The following is a 16,806-nucleotide window of genomic DNA, read 5'->3' as shown; positions in this document are numbered from 1 at the left end:
TGCTTTTGTGTTTGATTCATGGCCAGTTTAGTGGCATCTCTAGGGCTCATTCCTTCATTTTTCTTTTACACTTTATTTTTCTATAGCTTGGAATTCTACGAGTCCATGGCGTGGTATGACTTCTTTATGCCTGTTTCAAGATAAAGCTGATGATGGGTTTACTACTGAAGTGGTTTGTGCCTTGTGGTTTAATGAGCTCCTCCAAAGAAGATGGCCTGATCCCGGCATCCGTAGCCCTCAGAATACAGCCCATTGCCGCGGTGAAAAGATTTCAAGCTAATGTATTTTATTGATATCAATGCTGGTATCGGTGCACTGCATCCATCTCGTAATAGTTTATAACATGGTTTATGATTTTTGAACTGCCGTCAGGGTACCCCAAACCGTTCTTTTGCCTAAAACCATTGAATTGGTCAGTGACTTGCTGACCTGGATGGTCGAACCCTCGACTGGACAATCATTTGTACTGTTTATTATTTTAACTTTTTATTTTTAAATTGTCATAGGCCCCGCCAATCTGTTTGGCTTGGTTTTAAAACATTGGTTTGTAATATATATTCCATGCAATTTTTGTAAGATATTGGCAGCATGAAAATGAACTGAATTAGACAAACTTAAAAGGAAAAAAAATTAAATACAACTTTCTTAAACAAATGTCAATAGCTTGAAAAATGAAGTTCAACAACCACTTTATTAATATGTTGGTGAGAAAAAAAAAACCCTCAAATTTGAACAAAGGTATAATAGAGTATTTAAATGGTTATGAGAGTATGCACTCCTTGATTGGTGTAATAAGTTCCAGCTTTAAGATGCAAACCTTTGGCTCGGGCCTTACCCAACTTATCAATCGAAGCCTAATCTGAGCTTAACCCAATAGAATTTGGATTAATTTGGGCTAGGTTGGATTGGGCCAAGTAAGGCTTGGGTGGGTTGGTTGGGTCCAATCTATGCAAAAGCTCAGATGGATCGGGGCGGGTTCAGGTTGAGCCTCCCAAGTTAGAGCCCTAGTTGTCTGGTTTATGTCTGCTGAAGTTTCCAGACAGGCAGTTTAAGTCAAATTTGAAAAAGTAGGAGAGGCAAAGTACCAACCAGCTGGTTGTAGCAGAGACTTAAGATCGAATCCCACCTACACCTGGATTCAGATGATAAAAGAAATAGGAAAAACCTTAGAAGAGGTTTAAATCCTTAATTAAAATCACATTCAACTGATAGACATAAGACATGTAATCCTTAATTTAAATCACATTCAACTGATAAACATAAGACATGTAATCAAGTTGAATCTCTGTTACCCCTAGTTTAAATCCTCAATTTTAGGCACGCTTGCATCATAAATTCAAGAATTGATTTTTGATTTTGATTCTAATGTGTCTATTTTATTGGGTTGCAAGAAAGTGCTGCTACTTCTACCTTCGTTTAGTCCGGTTAGGTCCTTGACATGTATACGGGTTCAAATGGACAAAATTGAATCAAATATTAAGTTTGATTCGTTTTATATTCATACTTGAATCAGAACCTATCTATTGCATTCATTTAAATCGTATTTGAGTCAAATTGGGATTAAAAGCGGATATTCCATAATTAAATTATGAATATTTAAATAATTTCTTATTACTTTTACCTACAATGGATATTGAATTTTAAAAAATAGGACTGGACTATAATACCGAAAAACTTATAAACCAACGAACCGATGTCATAAAAGATTGATTAATCAGGTGGTATTAATCAAAATTTATGGAGTGTTTTGATTGGTTAGAGCTCTTTCAGTTTCTTGTCTTTTCACTATCATAGATTTTTACTAATAAATTAAATTAAAAATGATTTCCATTATTGTATTTTCATGATCCAAAATGAATTGAAAATGACAATTTTTAGGAAAAACACAATATTCAAACAACTAAAAAAATAATAATAGATACAATCGTACATTATATAAATTTTAAATATGCATATACGTTTGACTCAAACCGAATGTATAGGGCCTAGAGCTAGGGGTGGGTGAATTCGTATTGGGTCATCGATTCGGGTAACGGGATCGAATTCGAATTCAAATTCTGACAAAGGGATACGGTTTGCAGGCCGTTCGTTTCGCTAATCGCTAGCCATGGTCTTGATTAGATAGGACTTAGGAATAGGACAGTACACTTCACAGGTCGACGAGATTCATTAAAAGAGCCGCTTCTTTCTGAGTTCGGAGAGAAGAAAAACAAGAAGGTAGACGAAGAAGACTAGGGAGGAGAGAAGACGAAGATGGTGAGAGTTGCAACATACTTCGCGATGACATTGGGTGCCTTCATATTCTGGCAATCAATGGATAAGGTCCACGTATGGATTGCTCTCCATCAGGACGAGAAGGTTCTCTCTCTCTCTCCCTCTTAAAAATTTTTTATTTTTAATTCGTTTCATTTCCTCTCCTGAACTCTACGCTGTTAGTGCTCTGTCATTTTAATCTATGGGCTTAATATGAAATTCGATTTCAGTAGTTCCAATTTTAATCCTTGCCGTCGTAGTCGATCTTAGGGGTCCTGGAAACTAATCGGTAGTGTTCCCTCGAGTTAAATCCTAGATTATATTCTTTCTCCCTTTTTGTTTCGGAGATATTCGAAATTTGGTCTTCTGTGGTGCATCTGGTGTGAGTATAGATTGATTTTAGATCCCTATTCGAATATTTTCGAAGATTGATTTGGTTAGTTCTTATGACTAGGGTTTCTTTTTTTTTTTTTCCTTTTTGGGGAAATTTGCAATTGGACCAATTCCGATATAATCAAACTAATGGGTGACCATACTTGCGATGGATAAAGTCCTCAGCATTGAATTTCCTAGATTTCGTTTTGGCACCAATTGAAATTAAAGCAAGTCAATTTTACACATCAATAGGTAGTTTCCTATTTCTATTGGTTCCAGTAAATTGGTATACTTGGTATAACTAAGTTATCCAAAAACTAAATAAATAAATAAAAGAAAGAACTCTTCCAAAGTTTGGTACATTCGTTCTGATCTCAAGCCCAAATAATGTTTCTTAGTTAGATATTGAATTAAAAGCAGTTCCAAATGTAAAATCTGAAACCTTCAATAGAAAGATGTTGAAAAAGTTCATGGTAGCAAAGATGATATAGTGCCATTTTCGTTAAACTGTGTAAAATTCTTCATTTGGTTATGGTGCTATTTTCATAAATAGGTAAAATCCTTCATTTGGGAAGATCATGCATGTAAGTTTTCCCATATAGTAGGAGTATTTAAAGGTGATGGAATTATTTGCAGCAGTACTCAGACCCAAAATATTATGAATTTGGGAGGGAAAGACCAAGTATTTAGAAGTTGTGGAACTCAATAATCAATGTTGAAAGAATAGACAGACTCCTCCATTTGTATAGGCTTCTAGACCAATATCTTAAAAACTGAAATTGATGGAGCGCAATCCGGCCGGTCTTAACTGTCAACGATTTCGCCTCTGACTGGAGCGACGGGGAGCTTGAAACGGAGAAGATGAGGGAACTCCGGGGGGAACCCAGTGAGATAACTCCGAAGCTCAAGTTAGTATTCTCTCAAAGGCAAAGTAAAGATTAGATGGCGCAAAGTTCACATACCTTGTTGTTGGGGATAGGGGGCTTTTTATAACCACTTCGCACTCACTCCGAAGCCCCTGTCAGGTCGGGTATGATTACCTTTGTCTTTGTCAGTTCGGGTGTCGTCCTTTCTGTTGGGACAGAACCACCACTGCCCCTTGTCGGAGCCGTCTCTGTAATTGGAGATGGCGGTGTCAGGTGGCGGTGGCAGGTGGCCGTTTGGAGTGCGGCCGTCAAGCGTCAGATCCCAAGTCAGTCAGGTGCGCTGCCCCTGGGTACGAACTTCCTCGGTGTTAGGCATGGTACGGTTTGTTCAGTTTTGGCGTCCTGGAGGCGATGTGGTGGAGTGGTGAGCGAGGTGAAGTCTTGAGTTTGGAGGTATGTCTTGTTGCTATAGGGCAGGCCAGTTCGGCGAGGTGTGTCCCGAACTGCTATAAGGCAGGCCAGTTCGGTGAGGTGTCCCCCGAACTGCTACATGCAGGCCAGATCGGGTTACTGTCTGGCTTGGGGCCGAAGGGAGAGTTTGGGCTCCTAGTAGGGAGTTCGGAGTGTTGGTAGGGGAGTTCGGTCCGCTGGTTTCTCCCCTTGGTGCTCGCGCCTTAGGCGTGCTTTTGTGCCGAGCTGTTGCCTTTGTCACGTATTGCGTAACTATGAGGTCGGGCCAAATCTTCCTTCATCAATTGCCCCCCACTCCTCGCGCCAAGGGTCTTGCCCTGGCGTGGGGAGTTTGCGAGGTGGTAGGTGGATTTGTCCCGTTCTTCGAATCTTGACAGCGCGAGGTGCTTTGCCAGGGTTCTTCGGTTTTCTGGAGTGTCCGAAAAGGCGGGAGACGTGCCTACCTGCTTATAAATGTTGACAGACGTGGTAGCATGCGTTTATTTTAAATTTCAAAAAATTGCGCCGCTGGGAACGTGATAGCGGGTCTTTTAATTTTGAAAAAAGCGCGCCATTGCCGTTTTGAGGAGACGTGCACTGACAATTGTCAGTTGCAAAGAGACGTGTGCGGTGCGTTGTCAGTTTCAGAAAGACGTGTGCCGGCGCATCATCAGTTTCAGAAAGACGTGCACTGACGTTTCGTCCATTTCGGAGAGACGTGCGCCAATCACATCTCAGTCTCAGGGGACGTGCAGTCAGCCCGAATGCGGGCCGTCGGATTGACTTTGATCTGCACTGTTGGTTCTTGGTTAGTGTAGCTATAAATAGTAGGGGACCCCAGTCGATTTGTCACTTCTGCGGTTTGCTTCTTGAGCTCGCGTCCAACTTTTCAGCTCACGCCCAGGCCTTTCAGTTCGCGTTTAGGCTTGTTATTTCGCCTTCAAGGTTTTTTGGCTTGTTCCAGTTTCCGGAGCCTTCAAAACTTTCTTCCGGTGAGTACTTCTCTAAATCCACCTTTTCTCCTCGATGTCTAGCTTTGATAGCTCAGATGATTCTTCAAGTAGAACTGGTGTAGGTTCTACGAACCGAGTCATATCCCCCGATTGCCTTAGTGATCTTGAGGCGGAACTTGAGGATGACCTCGAACCCGTAGGCCGAGCCGCTTCGGGTAGTTTGGCGTCTACCTCTCGTCGAGGTCGGATGCTAGACAGGTTTGGTCCTTCGACCATGACGCCCGAGGGGCTCCAATCTCTACTTATCTCTTACAATCTGCTTGGGGGGTACACCTATTTCATTCTTTCGGGTAGCTTTCCTTGGGAACACGGTCCTGATGAGATCGTAATTTTTCGGGAGAAGCTCGCTGCGGGGCTGCGATTGCCTTTCCACCCCCTTCTCGTCGAGGTCATAAACTACTTCGGCGTTACCATTGGCCAACTTCATCCGAACTCTATTCGGAACCTGGTGGGGACAGTCTCCCTTTTTTGCGAACAGAACTTCCCTTTAGACTTGGAGATATTCTCCTCTATTTTAATGCTCAAGAAACAAGCGGGTTCTCTTCTCGGGGGAAGACGGACGTATTACCTGTTTCCTCACCCGGGTTTTAAGCTTCTGCATGAACTTCCCAACAAGGTCCCGACGTGGAAGCGGGATTACTTCAGGGTGCGAAGTGCACAAGGGTGGCTTTTTTAGACCGGGTGGGGGGAGGCTGCTCCTGATTCCGGTGTCACTCTCGATAAAGAGACGGTGAAGGGCCTCCGGCAATGGGCACGACAAGGATTAAAGTGCCATCAGTACTTAATGGAGGCCAAACTTATTGCGGCCGATCTGAGTTCGGGTAGGTTTCTTGCTCAGAGGTTTCTTGTTCGCTTTGTTCCTTCGTTTTTTCTGATGCCGAACTCTTTTCTACAGGTGTGATGGACTCAGAGAGGACTCGTGGGGGGCGCCTGTTCCAAGGCATGAAGAGGAAGAAGCGGGTCGCCAAGTGAACTCGTACCGAGCTTGTTAGACAGTTTTGTATGCCCTTAGCTTCAATCAAAATGATGTACTTTATGAGTTTATTATAAATGAATAAAAGTGCATATTTGATTCATGTTCCCTTTGGCCTCTGTCAGACAAGTTTCAGAGCCGTTTTCAGGTAAACCTTTATGTCCAGTGAGTGCTCACCCATCATGTTCGTGAACGCCAAGGTACCGTGAGAGAGTTCCCATTTTCTGGTGAAGCCCCTCCCACATCGGTCTATGATGCCCCTATCATCTTATGAAACACTTAGACAAGCCCAACAACAAATGGATAGCCCATTTTCTGGTGCGTTTCCTCATTACTGAATGACCCATCCTCATGCTAATGATGGAAGGCCTTTAGAGAGTTCATCATATGAATCTCCCTATCATGTGCACTCATATTAGCTGGAGGGAACAATTAATTACCCCTTAGTTTGATTTAGGTTAAACCAAAGTGGCTCCCACTGACTTTCAAAAAGTCAGATTTCGATGGGCCTTAAATTGGCTAGGATAACGCACGTAACCTCTTGATGAGGTGTGGGGCCCACCACTGAGGGAGGTCATCCAATGACCAGAAAGGACAACATGGCAATGATGTGCATTCAGCCATAGTGTGCGCAAGAGCCACTGTCGAATGAGCATGGGCCAAGTACTTATGGACCATGTACGCAGCACGTCACAAATCCAAACATCTCATGCAGGGATAAATTGATCCAATCAATTATTTATCTGTAAGGACCATTGGAAGCCCGTTGAAAATCCATAATATTAACCATTAATATTATCTAGGTATATGGGTTGAATTAGGGTTACCCAGTTTGGCCCATATAGCTTTATCCTTTGAAGTGGGCTTTTAGCAGTTTTAACTATTTAAAACTGGGCCTTTACAGGTTGGGCCGAATTAACCATTTAATTAAATATCAATCTTCAAGCCCATTAGTGGGAAAATTAGGGCTGACTTTCAGCCTTGATTAAACCTTAGATTTGGTCCAAACAGTTTTGAACCAATCTTGGTTCGAATGGGTCTAGGGTTTGATCTTTAATTAAATCCTTAATTCAAGAAAATAATCTGAAATTAAATAACTGATAAAAGAAAATCAAGAATCAGTTAATCAGGGCTGTTCGCACACTCCATCCTGCAAAACAGAGGTTAGATCACAGATTGCAGTTTCACAAACTGCAAATCGCAGATTCTTTGTCTCCCATTTGTGAAATCTCCCTTTCTGCGCCGCCATCTTCGATCGAATGGGAGATTTCAAATCCAAGAAAGGTAATTTCGAATCTTGTGTTATAAAAACCAAATTATTGGTAGTTTCTGCGTCCTGGTGTATTGACTCCGGGGCTTCAACTCATGCGTGTAACTCACTGGACAGAAAGGTTTACCTGAAAACGGCTCTAAACCTTGTTTGACAGAGGCCAAAGGGAAAATTCATATGATGAGTGGATATGATCCTTCACAGAAAGGTGGTGGGGTTATGCAGCTGAAACAGTTGGTTCCATGCACCCTATGTGATTTCCCACATTTCCAGAGACAACCCGTAGTCTCCATCATTGAGAAATGAGGGAAATCTCAAAGATGAATAAATGGAAATGGATCGTAGATTACGACGTAGAAAGGGAGATTTCGCAGAAAGGGAGATTTCGCAAATGGGAGATAGAATTTGCGATTTGTAGTTTGTGAAACTGCAATCTGTAATCTAACCTCTGTTTTGCAGGATGGAGTGTGCAAACAACCCTGATTAACTGATTCTTGATTTTCTTTTATCAGTTATTTAATTTCAGATTATTTTCTTGAATTAAGGATTTAATTAAAGATCAAACCCTAGACCCATTCGAACCAAGATTGGTTCAAAGCTGTTTGGACCAAATCTAGGGTTTAATCAAGGTTGAAAGTCAACCCTAATTTTCCCACTAATGGGCCTGAGGATTGATATTTAATTAAATGGTTAATTCGGCCCAACCTGTAAAGGCCCAGTTTTAAATAGTTGTTAAAACTGCTAAAAGCCCATTTCAAAGGATAAAGCTATATGGGCCGAACTAGGTAACCCTAATTCAGCCCATATACCTAGATAATATTAATGGTTAATATTATGGATTTTCAACGGGCTTCCAATGGGCCTTATAGATAATTAATTGATTAGATCAATTTATCCCTGCATGAGATGTTTGGATGTGTGATGTGCTGCGTACATGGTCCATAAGTACTTGGCCCATGCTCATTCGACAGTGGCTCTTGCGCACACCATGGCTGAATGCACATCATTGCCATGGTGTCCCTTCTGGTCATTAGATGACCTCCCTCAGTGGTGGGCCCCACACCTCATCAAGAGGTTACGTGCGGAATCCTAGCCAATTTAAGGCCCATCGAAATCTGACTTTTTGAAAGTCAGTGGGAGCCACTTTGGTTTAACCTAAATCAAACTAGGGGGTAATTAATTGTTCCCTCCAGCTAATATGAGTGCACATGATAGGGAGATTCATATGATGAACTCTCTAAAGGCCTTCCATCATTAGCATGAGGATGGGTCATTCAGTAATGAGGAAACGCACCAGAAAATGGGCTATCCATTTGTTGTTGGGCTTGTCTAAGTATTTCATAAGATGATAGGGGCATCATAGACCGATGTGGGAGGGGATTCACCAGAAAATGGGAACTCTCTCACGGTACCTTGGCGTTCACGAACATGATGGGTGAGCACTCACTAGACAGAAAGGTTTACCTGAAAACGGCTCTGAACCTTGTCTGACAGAGGCCAAAGGGAAAACTCATATGATGAGTGGATATGATCCTTCACAGAAAGGTGGTGGGGTTATGCAGCTGAAACAGTTGGCTCCATGCACCTATGTGATTTCCCACATTTTTAGAGACAACACGTAATCTCCATCACTGAGAAAGGAGGAAAATCTCAGAGATGAATAAATGAAAATGGATCGTAGATTAAAATCCATATCTATGAAATGAACATGAATCAAATTAGGTTGTGGACTGATGTTTGCTCTTTTATCAGAAAATGGCAAATGGATCATTTGCAAAGCTTCTTGACGACAACAAGCTTAAGGGCCCAAACTATGCTGACTGGTACAGGAACCTTATGTTGGTTTAACCTCTGAAAAGTTGGATAAGGTTGCCAAGAATCCAGCCCCGGATCCCGGGAGATAGGGCTTCTGAGGCCCATAGACGAGAATACCAAGAATGGGAGGAGAAAAACTCCCTTGCCCGCTGCTATATCATTGCCTCTTTGAACAATCCAATTCAGAGGTAGTTCGATCAGACCGAACTTGCCAAAGACGTATTGGATAGTCTTAAGACAATGTACGAAGAGCAGAATCGTTCTATTCGGCAGAAGGTCTTGAAACAGTTCATGACCGCGTAGATGTCCAAGAACCAACAAGTTTACGACCATTGTCTCTGGATGATGGGTTATGTCAATGAACTGGAGGCTCTTGGATCCGGGCTGGATCTGGTAACAAAGATCGATGCTATTCTCAACTCTCTGCCTCCATCCTTTAATCCATTCATCATGAACAACAACATGAACAAGCTGAATGTCAGCTTGCAAGAGCTCAACAATATGTTGCAAAGAGCTGAAGAATTGATTAAAAAAGATGAGCCCATTGCCATGCTTGTTGAAACTGGCAAATCGGGCAAGAAAAGGAAGGCAAAGAGAAAGCCCTAGAAGAAGGCTTCCAAACCCAAGAGGCAGAAGAAAGACAAAGCATCGGATGCCTGTCACTTCTGCAAGAAGACCGACCACTGGAAAATGAACTGTCCTGCCTACCTGGAATCCAAGAAAGGTAATTTCGAATCTTGTGTTATAGAAACCAATTTATTGGTAGCTTCTGCGTCCTGGTGTATTGACTCCGGGGCTTCAACTCATGCGTGTAACTCACTGCAGGGGTTCAAGGTAAGCAGAAGGCTGAGTGAAGGAAAAGTTACACTCTACTTGGAGACTACTGCAACTGTTGCAGCCGCGACAATAGGAACCGTGGAGTTAATTTTTAGAGAATGAATAATTGTATTCAAAGATTGTCTTTATGTACAAAATTTAAGGAGAAATTTGATTTCTGTTTCAAAACTGTGTGCAGATGGTTATTCTGTCTTCTTTAGTAATACGATTACTATTAAAAGAAATAACAGATTCATCGCATGCGGGGAACGGTCTTTATGTTCTACATCCTTCTCTAGAAACTAACATAACCGAAACTACGTCGACTGAAATCCCCAAGAAGAGAGCCCGTGATACAGTTAATCCCACGTGTCTGTGGCATTACCGACTTGGCCACATCGGTGTTAACCGAATCACAAGGTTGGTAAATGATGGTCCTTTGGATTTTCTAACTGTAGAAGATCTTCCCACCTATGAGCCTTGCCTACAAGGCAAGATGACGAAACGACCATTTAACGGTATGCCTGAAAGATGTACAGGCACACTTGACCTAATACATACTGATGTATGTGGTCCCCTGAGTGTTAGGACACGAAATCAACACGTGTATTTCATCACCTTCACAGATGTTTTCTCACGATATGGTTACGTGTACCTAATGAGACACAAGTCTGAATCCTTTGAAAAGTTCAAAGAGTTTAGACAATAGGTCGAGAAACAGTTGGGGAGAGAAATTAAAGCCATTTGATCTGATCGAGGTGGCGAGTAACTCTCTGACGAATTCAGGGACTACTTAAAGGACAATTGGATAGTATCACAATTAGCTCCTCCTGCTACACCACAACTTAACGGTGTTTCAGAGAGGAGGAATATGACCTTATTGGATATGGTCCGGTCACTTCTCATACACTCAGAGTTACCCACATCTTTTTGGGGTTACGCATTAGAGACTGCGATTTACGTGCTGAATCGGGTTCCAACCAAATCGGTTCCGAACACTCCATATGAACTTTGGTCCGGAAAGAAACCAAGTGTCAGACACTTAAAGATTTGGAGTTGTCCAACACACGTTAAAAGAACGAGTACAGACAAGTTAGAATCCAAGACCAGTCGTTGCCTATTTGTAGGCTACCCAAAAGGCTCTGTAGGTTACCTATTCTATGACCCAAGTGAGCAGAAAGTGTTCTGCAGTCGAAATGCCCAATTCTTGGAGACCGATTACATCATGGACACCCATCGTCAGGAAATTGTTCTTGATGAGGAAAGCTCAGGAGCAGTGGGAGATGTCCTACAAGTTCCAAGTAGTAACCAACTTAGAAGATCCACTCGGGTATCCAGGCCACCAGTCCGTTATGGTTATGACCAGAATAGTTACCTGGTGGAAACCTTGATTAGTGAAGAGGATCCCATGACTTACGCGGAAGCTATGTTGGACATAGATTCCCAGAAGTGGGTGGACTCTAGTAGAGATGGACTCAATGGAGACCAATGGAGTCTGGACTCTAGTAGATCCGCCCTCCGGGGTAAAAGCAATCGGTTGCAAATGGATTTACAAGAGGAAGAAGGGCCCCAATGGTAGGGTTGAGACTTTCAAAGCTCGTCTGGTGGCGAAAGGGTACACTCAGAAAGAGGGCATTGATTATGAGAAAGCCTTTTCGCTTGAGGCCATACTTAAATCCATTAGGATCCTACTAGCTGTAGCAGCATACCATGATTATGAGATTTGGCAAATGGATGTCAAAACTGCATTCCTGAATGGAGATCTTACTGAAGATATCTATATGCAGCAGCTGCAAAGCTTCATAGCTGCGGGTCAGGAAAACATGGTATGTAAACTCAATAGATCCATTTATGGACTTAAGCAAGCTTCTAGAAGTTGGAACATCTGTTTTGATTCTGTTGTCAAATCGTTTGACTTCGAGCAGAATCCGGATGAACCCTTTGTTTACAGGAAGAACAGTGGAGATAAGGTTACTTTCTTGGTTCTATATGTAGATGACATTCTACTCATTGGGAATGATGTAGGAATGCTGACTACGGTGAAAGTATGGCTTTCACAGCCATTCTCCATGAAAGATCTTGGAGAAGTCTCCTATATACTGGGTCTTCGACTCTATAGAGATAGATTGAAGCAGATAATAGGATTATCCTAATCTGCCTACATTGACAAAATAGTCAAAAGATACAGCATGGAAAACTCCAAGAAAGGAAATGTTCCTTTCAGGCACGGAGTCACTCTCTCCAAGAAAATGTCTCCCAAGACTTCTGAGGAGATTGATGGCATGAAAGACGTTCCCTATGCCTATTCCGTAGGGAGCATCATGTATGCCATGCTGTGCACTCGTCCTGGCATTGCTCAGGCGGTGAGTGTAGTAAGTAGATTTCAGGCCAACCTAGGGCAGGAGCACTGGATTGCTATGAAAAACATACTAAAGTACCTTCGAAAGACAAAAGAGTTTTGTCTAGTATTCGATGGTAATTCACTACAAATCCAAGGGTATACTGATGCAGATTTCCAATCGGATCCAGATAATAGAAAGTCTACATCTGGATATGTTTTCACGATAGGATCGTGTGCTGTTTGCTAGAAAAGCAGCAAACAGGTGTCCACTGCAGACTCCACGACCAAGGCCGAGTACATTGTCGCAAGTGAGGTTGCCAAAGAAGCCGTATGGATGAAGAAGTTAGTTCACGAGTTGGGAGTAGTTCCGTCCAACACATCACCCATCCCATTGTTGTGTGACAACAATGGAGCTATTGCTCAGGCTAAGGAGCCACGAGCCCACTCGAAGTCGAAGCACATCGAGAGGAAGTACCATGTACTAAGGGAGATTGTTGGTAGAGGGGATGTCCTGATTCAGAAGGTAGCGTCAGCGGAAAATGTAGCAGACCCATTGACAAAGCCACTATCACAGAAAGTGTTTGAGAAACACGTGGAAAGCATGGGATTCCGGCTAGTACCTGATTGGACCTAAGTGCAAGTGGGAGCTGTTAGACAATTTTGTATGCCCTTAGCTTCAATCAAAATGATGTACTTTATGAGTTTATTGTAAATGAATAAAAGTGCATATTTGATTCATGTTCCCTTGGTATGTTTCTGTGTAATACCCTTAAACTGGACACTTAATGAGACTCGTGTTAGTAGTTTAGAATGTTCACAGTCAGTGGGTTGGTCTGGGGAAACCTATCCTGACAAGGCTGACACTGTGGCGCCACCAAGTCGGTTGGGGTGGCTTGTCTTAGCCACCGGGGTGAGACCCTAGGCACATACAGTGTATGATTAATTGAATCTTTGAATTGGACTAGATTTCCAGTATTGCCCTGGACTTTGGAGATTGATGGGCAAAACTTGAAGTTACACCCGACCCCTAGACTCGATTATGATACTGCACTAGGTGTCGGATTGGGTTGTCTTTGATGTACCAATCAGTGAGATCCTTAGCGGGGGTCAAAACCTGGGTATGTTGGGACAGTCTGAGAATTCATCTGAGTGGGTGATCATAGTGACAGGATCAGCCCCTTTGTCAGACAAAGGTAATGATCGGGGATGCACTCTCACTAATGGAAATCAAGACTGCCGACAACCGATTTCAATCGTTGAAATTTGTTTTGCAAAATATATTTTATATGAGATATAAAAGTATGTATATTATGGTTTCGAAATGATTTGCAAAAGGTTTTAATTCCCAAGATCCATATAAGCAGAGAGTGCAACACTGTTCCTTGTAGCCGAGGGAGAGGTCCTCTCTTGTCGGGCAGTGTATGATCATTATGGGCTGAGAGGTTGAGTGTAAGACCATTGAGGATAATACCTGATGGGCTAATCTTGCATCTGCCCACAGTCCCTGGGTGTTACAAGGTGGCTTGGCCCAGGGACCACTTAGGGTAAGTGTTGGGTTCATAGAGCCCATCTGATGGGTTTCAGGGGGTGCACTGTCCATAACAGTGTATTCGGCCAGGCCTTGTAACAAAGGCTGGGCTGAACCCATGTGGCTGATGTGTAGATCAATGTTTGGGTCCCACGCCATACAAGGAAGCCCAACTGGGCAGCAGTTTGGAAGGCTAAATGAATACATAACCTTAAATGGGCCTTAAGCCCATTTCGAACTGGGCTAATTTGATTAGTCACTTAAGGGACGAATACACACTCTTGTCTTCAGACGGCGCCAATTGATGGAGCGCAATCCGACCAGTCTTAGCTATCAACGATTTTGCATCTGACTGGAGCGACGGGGAGCCTGAAACGGAGAAGATGAGGGAACTCTAGGGGGAACCCGGTGAGATAACTCCGAAGCTCAAGTTAGTATTCTCTCAAAGGCAAAGTAAAGACCAGATGTCGCAAAGTTCACATACCTTGTTGTTGGGGATAGGGGGCCTTTTATAACCACTTCGCGTACTCACTCCGAAGCCCCTGTCAGGTCGGGTATGATTACCTTTGTCTCTGTCAGTTCGGGTGTCGTTCTTTCTGTTGGGACAGAACCACCACTGCCCTTTGTCGGAGCCGTCTCTGTAACTGGAGATGGCGGTGTCAGGTGGCGGTGGCAGGTGGCCGTTTGGAGTGCGGCCGTCAAGCGTCAGATCCTAAGTCAGTCAGGTGCGCCGCCCCTGGGTACAAACTTCCTCGATGTCAGGCATGGTACGGTTTGTTCGGTTTTGGCGTCCTGGAGGCGATGTGGTGGAGTGGTGAGTGAGGTGAAGTCTTGAGTTCGGAGGCATGTCCTGATGCTACAGGGCAGGCCAGTTCGGCGAGGTGTGTCCCGAACTGCTATAAGGCAGGCTAGTTCGGTGAGGTGTGTCCCGAACTGCTACATACAGGCCAGTTCGGGTTACTGTTTGGCTTGGGTCCGAAGGGAGAGTTCGGGCTCCTAGTAGGGAGTTCGGTGTGCTGGTATGGGAGTTCGGTCCGCTGGTTTCTCCCCTTGGTGCTCGTGCCTTAGGCGTGCTTTTGTGCCGAGCTATTGCCTTTGCCACGTGTTGCATAACTATGAGGTCGGGCCAAATCTTCCTTCATCAGAAGTGCTTCTAGGTCTAGGTAAAGCAATAGAAATCTACTTTGAGGCTTATCCCTCAAACATGAAGTATAAGGTGTGATCTGTGGTCAAGGCACAAGCTTCATTGCAGCTGTGGTGCTTCTTTTTTTCTTTTTTGGAGGGGGGGAGGGTAAAAAAAACTTTTGTTCTTCCCAGTTGCACCTATAGACTAAAATATGTTGTAAGGCAGTTGTTTCAGGAAAATATTAACTTTTAGATGTTTGGTTGTCAGTAAATTACTAAGGGAAGCAAAGATATCCAAAAGTAGAGTAAAAATGGGGTAAAATGACTGGCTACCTTTCTGTAAGCAAGTCTTTTTCTATGGACTCTTGGATGAGATCATGGGTTTTACTTCTAAGACTTTCACCCCATAGTTTTCTCCTTTAATCCAGTAATCCAGTCCACGACCCAATTTCCCAGGTTTGTGTTAAAACTATTAAATTTGATAAGGTGGTATTTTTTAAAGTATTATAGTTTTTTTTTTCCCTTGCCAAGATTTTTTACATGTCAACCTATTTGTCTAGCATCCAAATACAACCTTCTTCATTTTATTTGCTTGCTTGGATTCAGAAAGCATATAAGCAATGTATTACTTGTGTCATTGCAACAAGCATATAGTGAATACCTACTAGAGAAACACAATTCATTGTTCCTCTTATTTGGGATATTTTCTTGAAATACCGTTTAAGAAACTTTCCTCTTTAAATATCTCAACTAATCTTTATTGGTAGTCTAGTTGATGATGCTAGCACCAAATAATATGACGAGTTGACTACTACTGTGTTGTTCCATGATAGATAGGATCTAACACTGAAGTATGGAGTATAGCTCAAAAGGAGACCAGCTTTAGGTGTTCATAGGCTTGATGAATCCAAAAAAAAAAACATGTTATGTTTTATCAGACTCAGGCATTACTTTGTTCAGCCTACTTGTTTCAGTTATTCATTTTAACTTTAAAACATTTATAGCGAAAGGCAGGCTATGTGTCTCTTCTGTAATCTAGGGATGCAGATTTGCTGGAGCTTTCTTCCTTATTTTGAAGGTGAGGTTATATGGTATCTTTTATTGAACTGTGATTGATGATTTACCAAAAAAATTACTGGTTACTGACGTAATTTGGTGTTCTTCAAATTTTGGCTTTAGGTATAAGATTTTGTTCGTTAAATGTTAATGTTGTTTTCGTGACTGCAGAAAGAAAGATTGGAAAGAGAAATGGAGGTCAAGAGGGTCAGGGAAGAATTACTGCGACAACAAGCACAGCAAAAAGATTCACTTGCATAGTCTTCTCATTTTGTTTTTGGAAGCTATGTATGAACTTCCTATTTTGTAATGTTGTTTTCCCATAGTTATTCTATCTGATGCAAGTAGAACTCATAAAACACAACTGTATGGTTTGATTGAATTTGGAAAATAATTTGCTCTTTGTTATATACTGTTTTACACCCATCATGATTATTGGGATTTGAAGCATTTTGAAGTTGGTTCTTTCTATTGGTAAATTCATGCTCTGTGGGTTGACTCTTGAACTTAATTGCTTCTGTTTGATGGAGAAATGATCAGTCAAAATTTTAAGCTTTGTAAACTCATCAAACACTAGGACGTGTATTCTATAGGTTGATACACAAGAACTTACTGGCTACTGTTTGAAAGGGAACATTGCAAAATCCGTCATCCTTTTTCTATTTTTCACCGGTATGCACTGTTTCACTTTGTTTTGACATTGGTGCAAGTCATTCTCAGCCTTCACAGGTTCAGAGGTTATTATATTGATGCCTCCACTTTACTCTTGTGCTAGCAAATGAAAACTGCTTTAAGATATCTTTTGGTTCCATGTGCAGTAGATTGGAACAGAATAAAGTTGCAGGCCAATCATTAGCACTATAAGATTGAAGACCGGTGTGACTTTTAAGGTTGAAAAATGATTAGTACCCCAAGGTTTTTTCTT

General features: G+C 42.4%; 1 protein-coding gene and 1 long non-coding RNA gene across 2 annotated transcripts; both read left to right on the top strand.

Annotated features, from left to right (window-relative positions):
* Positions 1–2,121: 2,121 nt before the first annotated feature.
* On the top strand, positions 2,122–16,360 carry LOC148862631 (uncharacterized). Its single transcript, XM_088976700.1, has 3 exons — positions 2,122–2,358; positions 15,830–15,903; positions 16,053–16,360. The coding sequence occupies exons 1-2, from the start codon at positions 2,254–2,256 to the stop codon at positions 15,857–15,859; spliced, it is 135 nt and encodes a 44-aa protein (XP_088832826.1). The 5' UTR covers positions 2,122–2,253; the 3' UTR covers positions 15,860–15,903; positions 16,053–16,360.
* On the top strand, positions 2,870–6,039 carry LOC148862632 (uncharacterized). Its single transcript, XR_016109643.1, has 2 exons — positions 2,870–5,778; positions 5,853–6,039. It is a non-coding gene; the product is annotated as an uncharacterized LOC148862632 (long non-coding RNA).
* Positions 16,361–16,806: the final 446 nt, after the last annotated feature.

Source organism: Nelumbo lutea, chromosome 3 (assembly GCF_056320005.1).
Source record: "Nelumbo lutea isolate HS-2025 chromosome 3, American lotus-T2T, whole genome shotgun sequence".
Lineage (NCBI taxonomy): Eukaryota > Viridiplantae > Streptophyta > Magnoliopsida > Proteales > Nelumbonaceae > Nelumbo > Nelumbo lutea.
Note: the sequence above shows the minus strand (reverse complement) of the source record. Positions and strands in the feature narration are given on the sequence as shown.

Coding starts and splice junctions, on each gene's coding strand:
- LOC148862631 (XM_088976700.1), top strand. CDS start 2,254: ATGGTGAGAGTTGCAACATACTTCGCGATGACATTGGGTGCCTTCATA. Junction 2,359..15,829: donor CTCTCCATCAGGACGAGAAG/GTTCTCTCTCTC, acceptor AAACATTTATAG/CGAAAGGCAGGCTATGTGTC.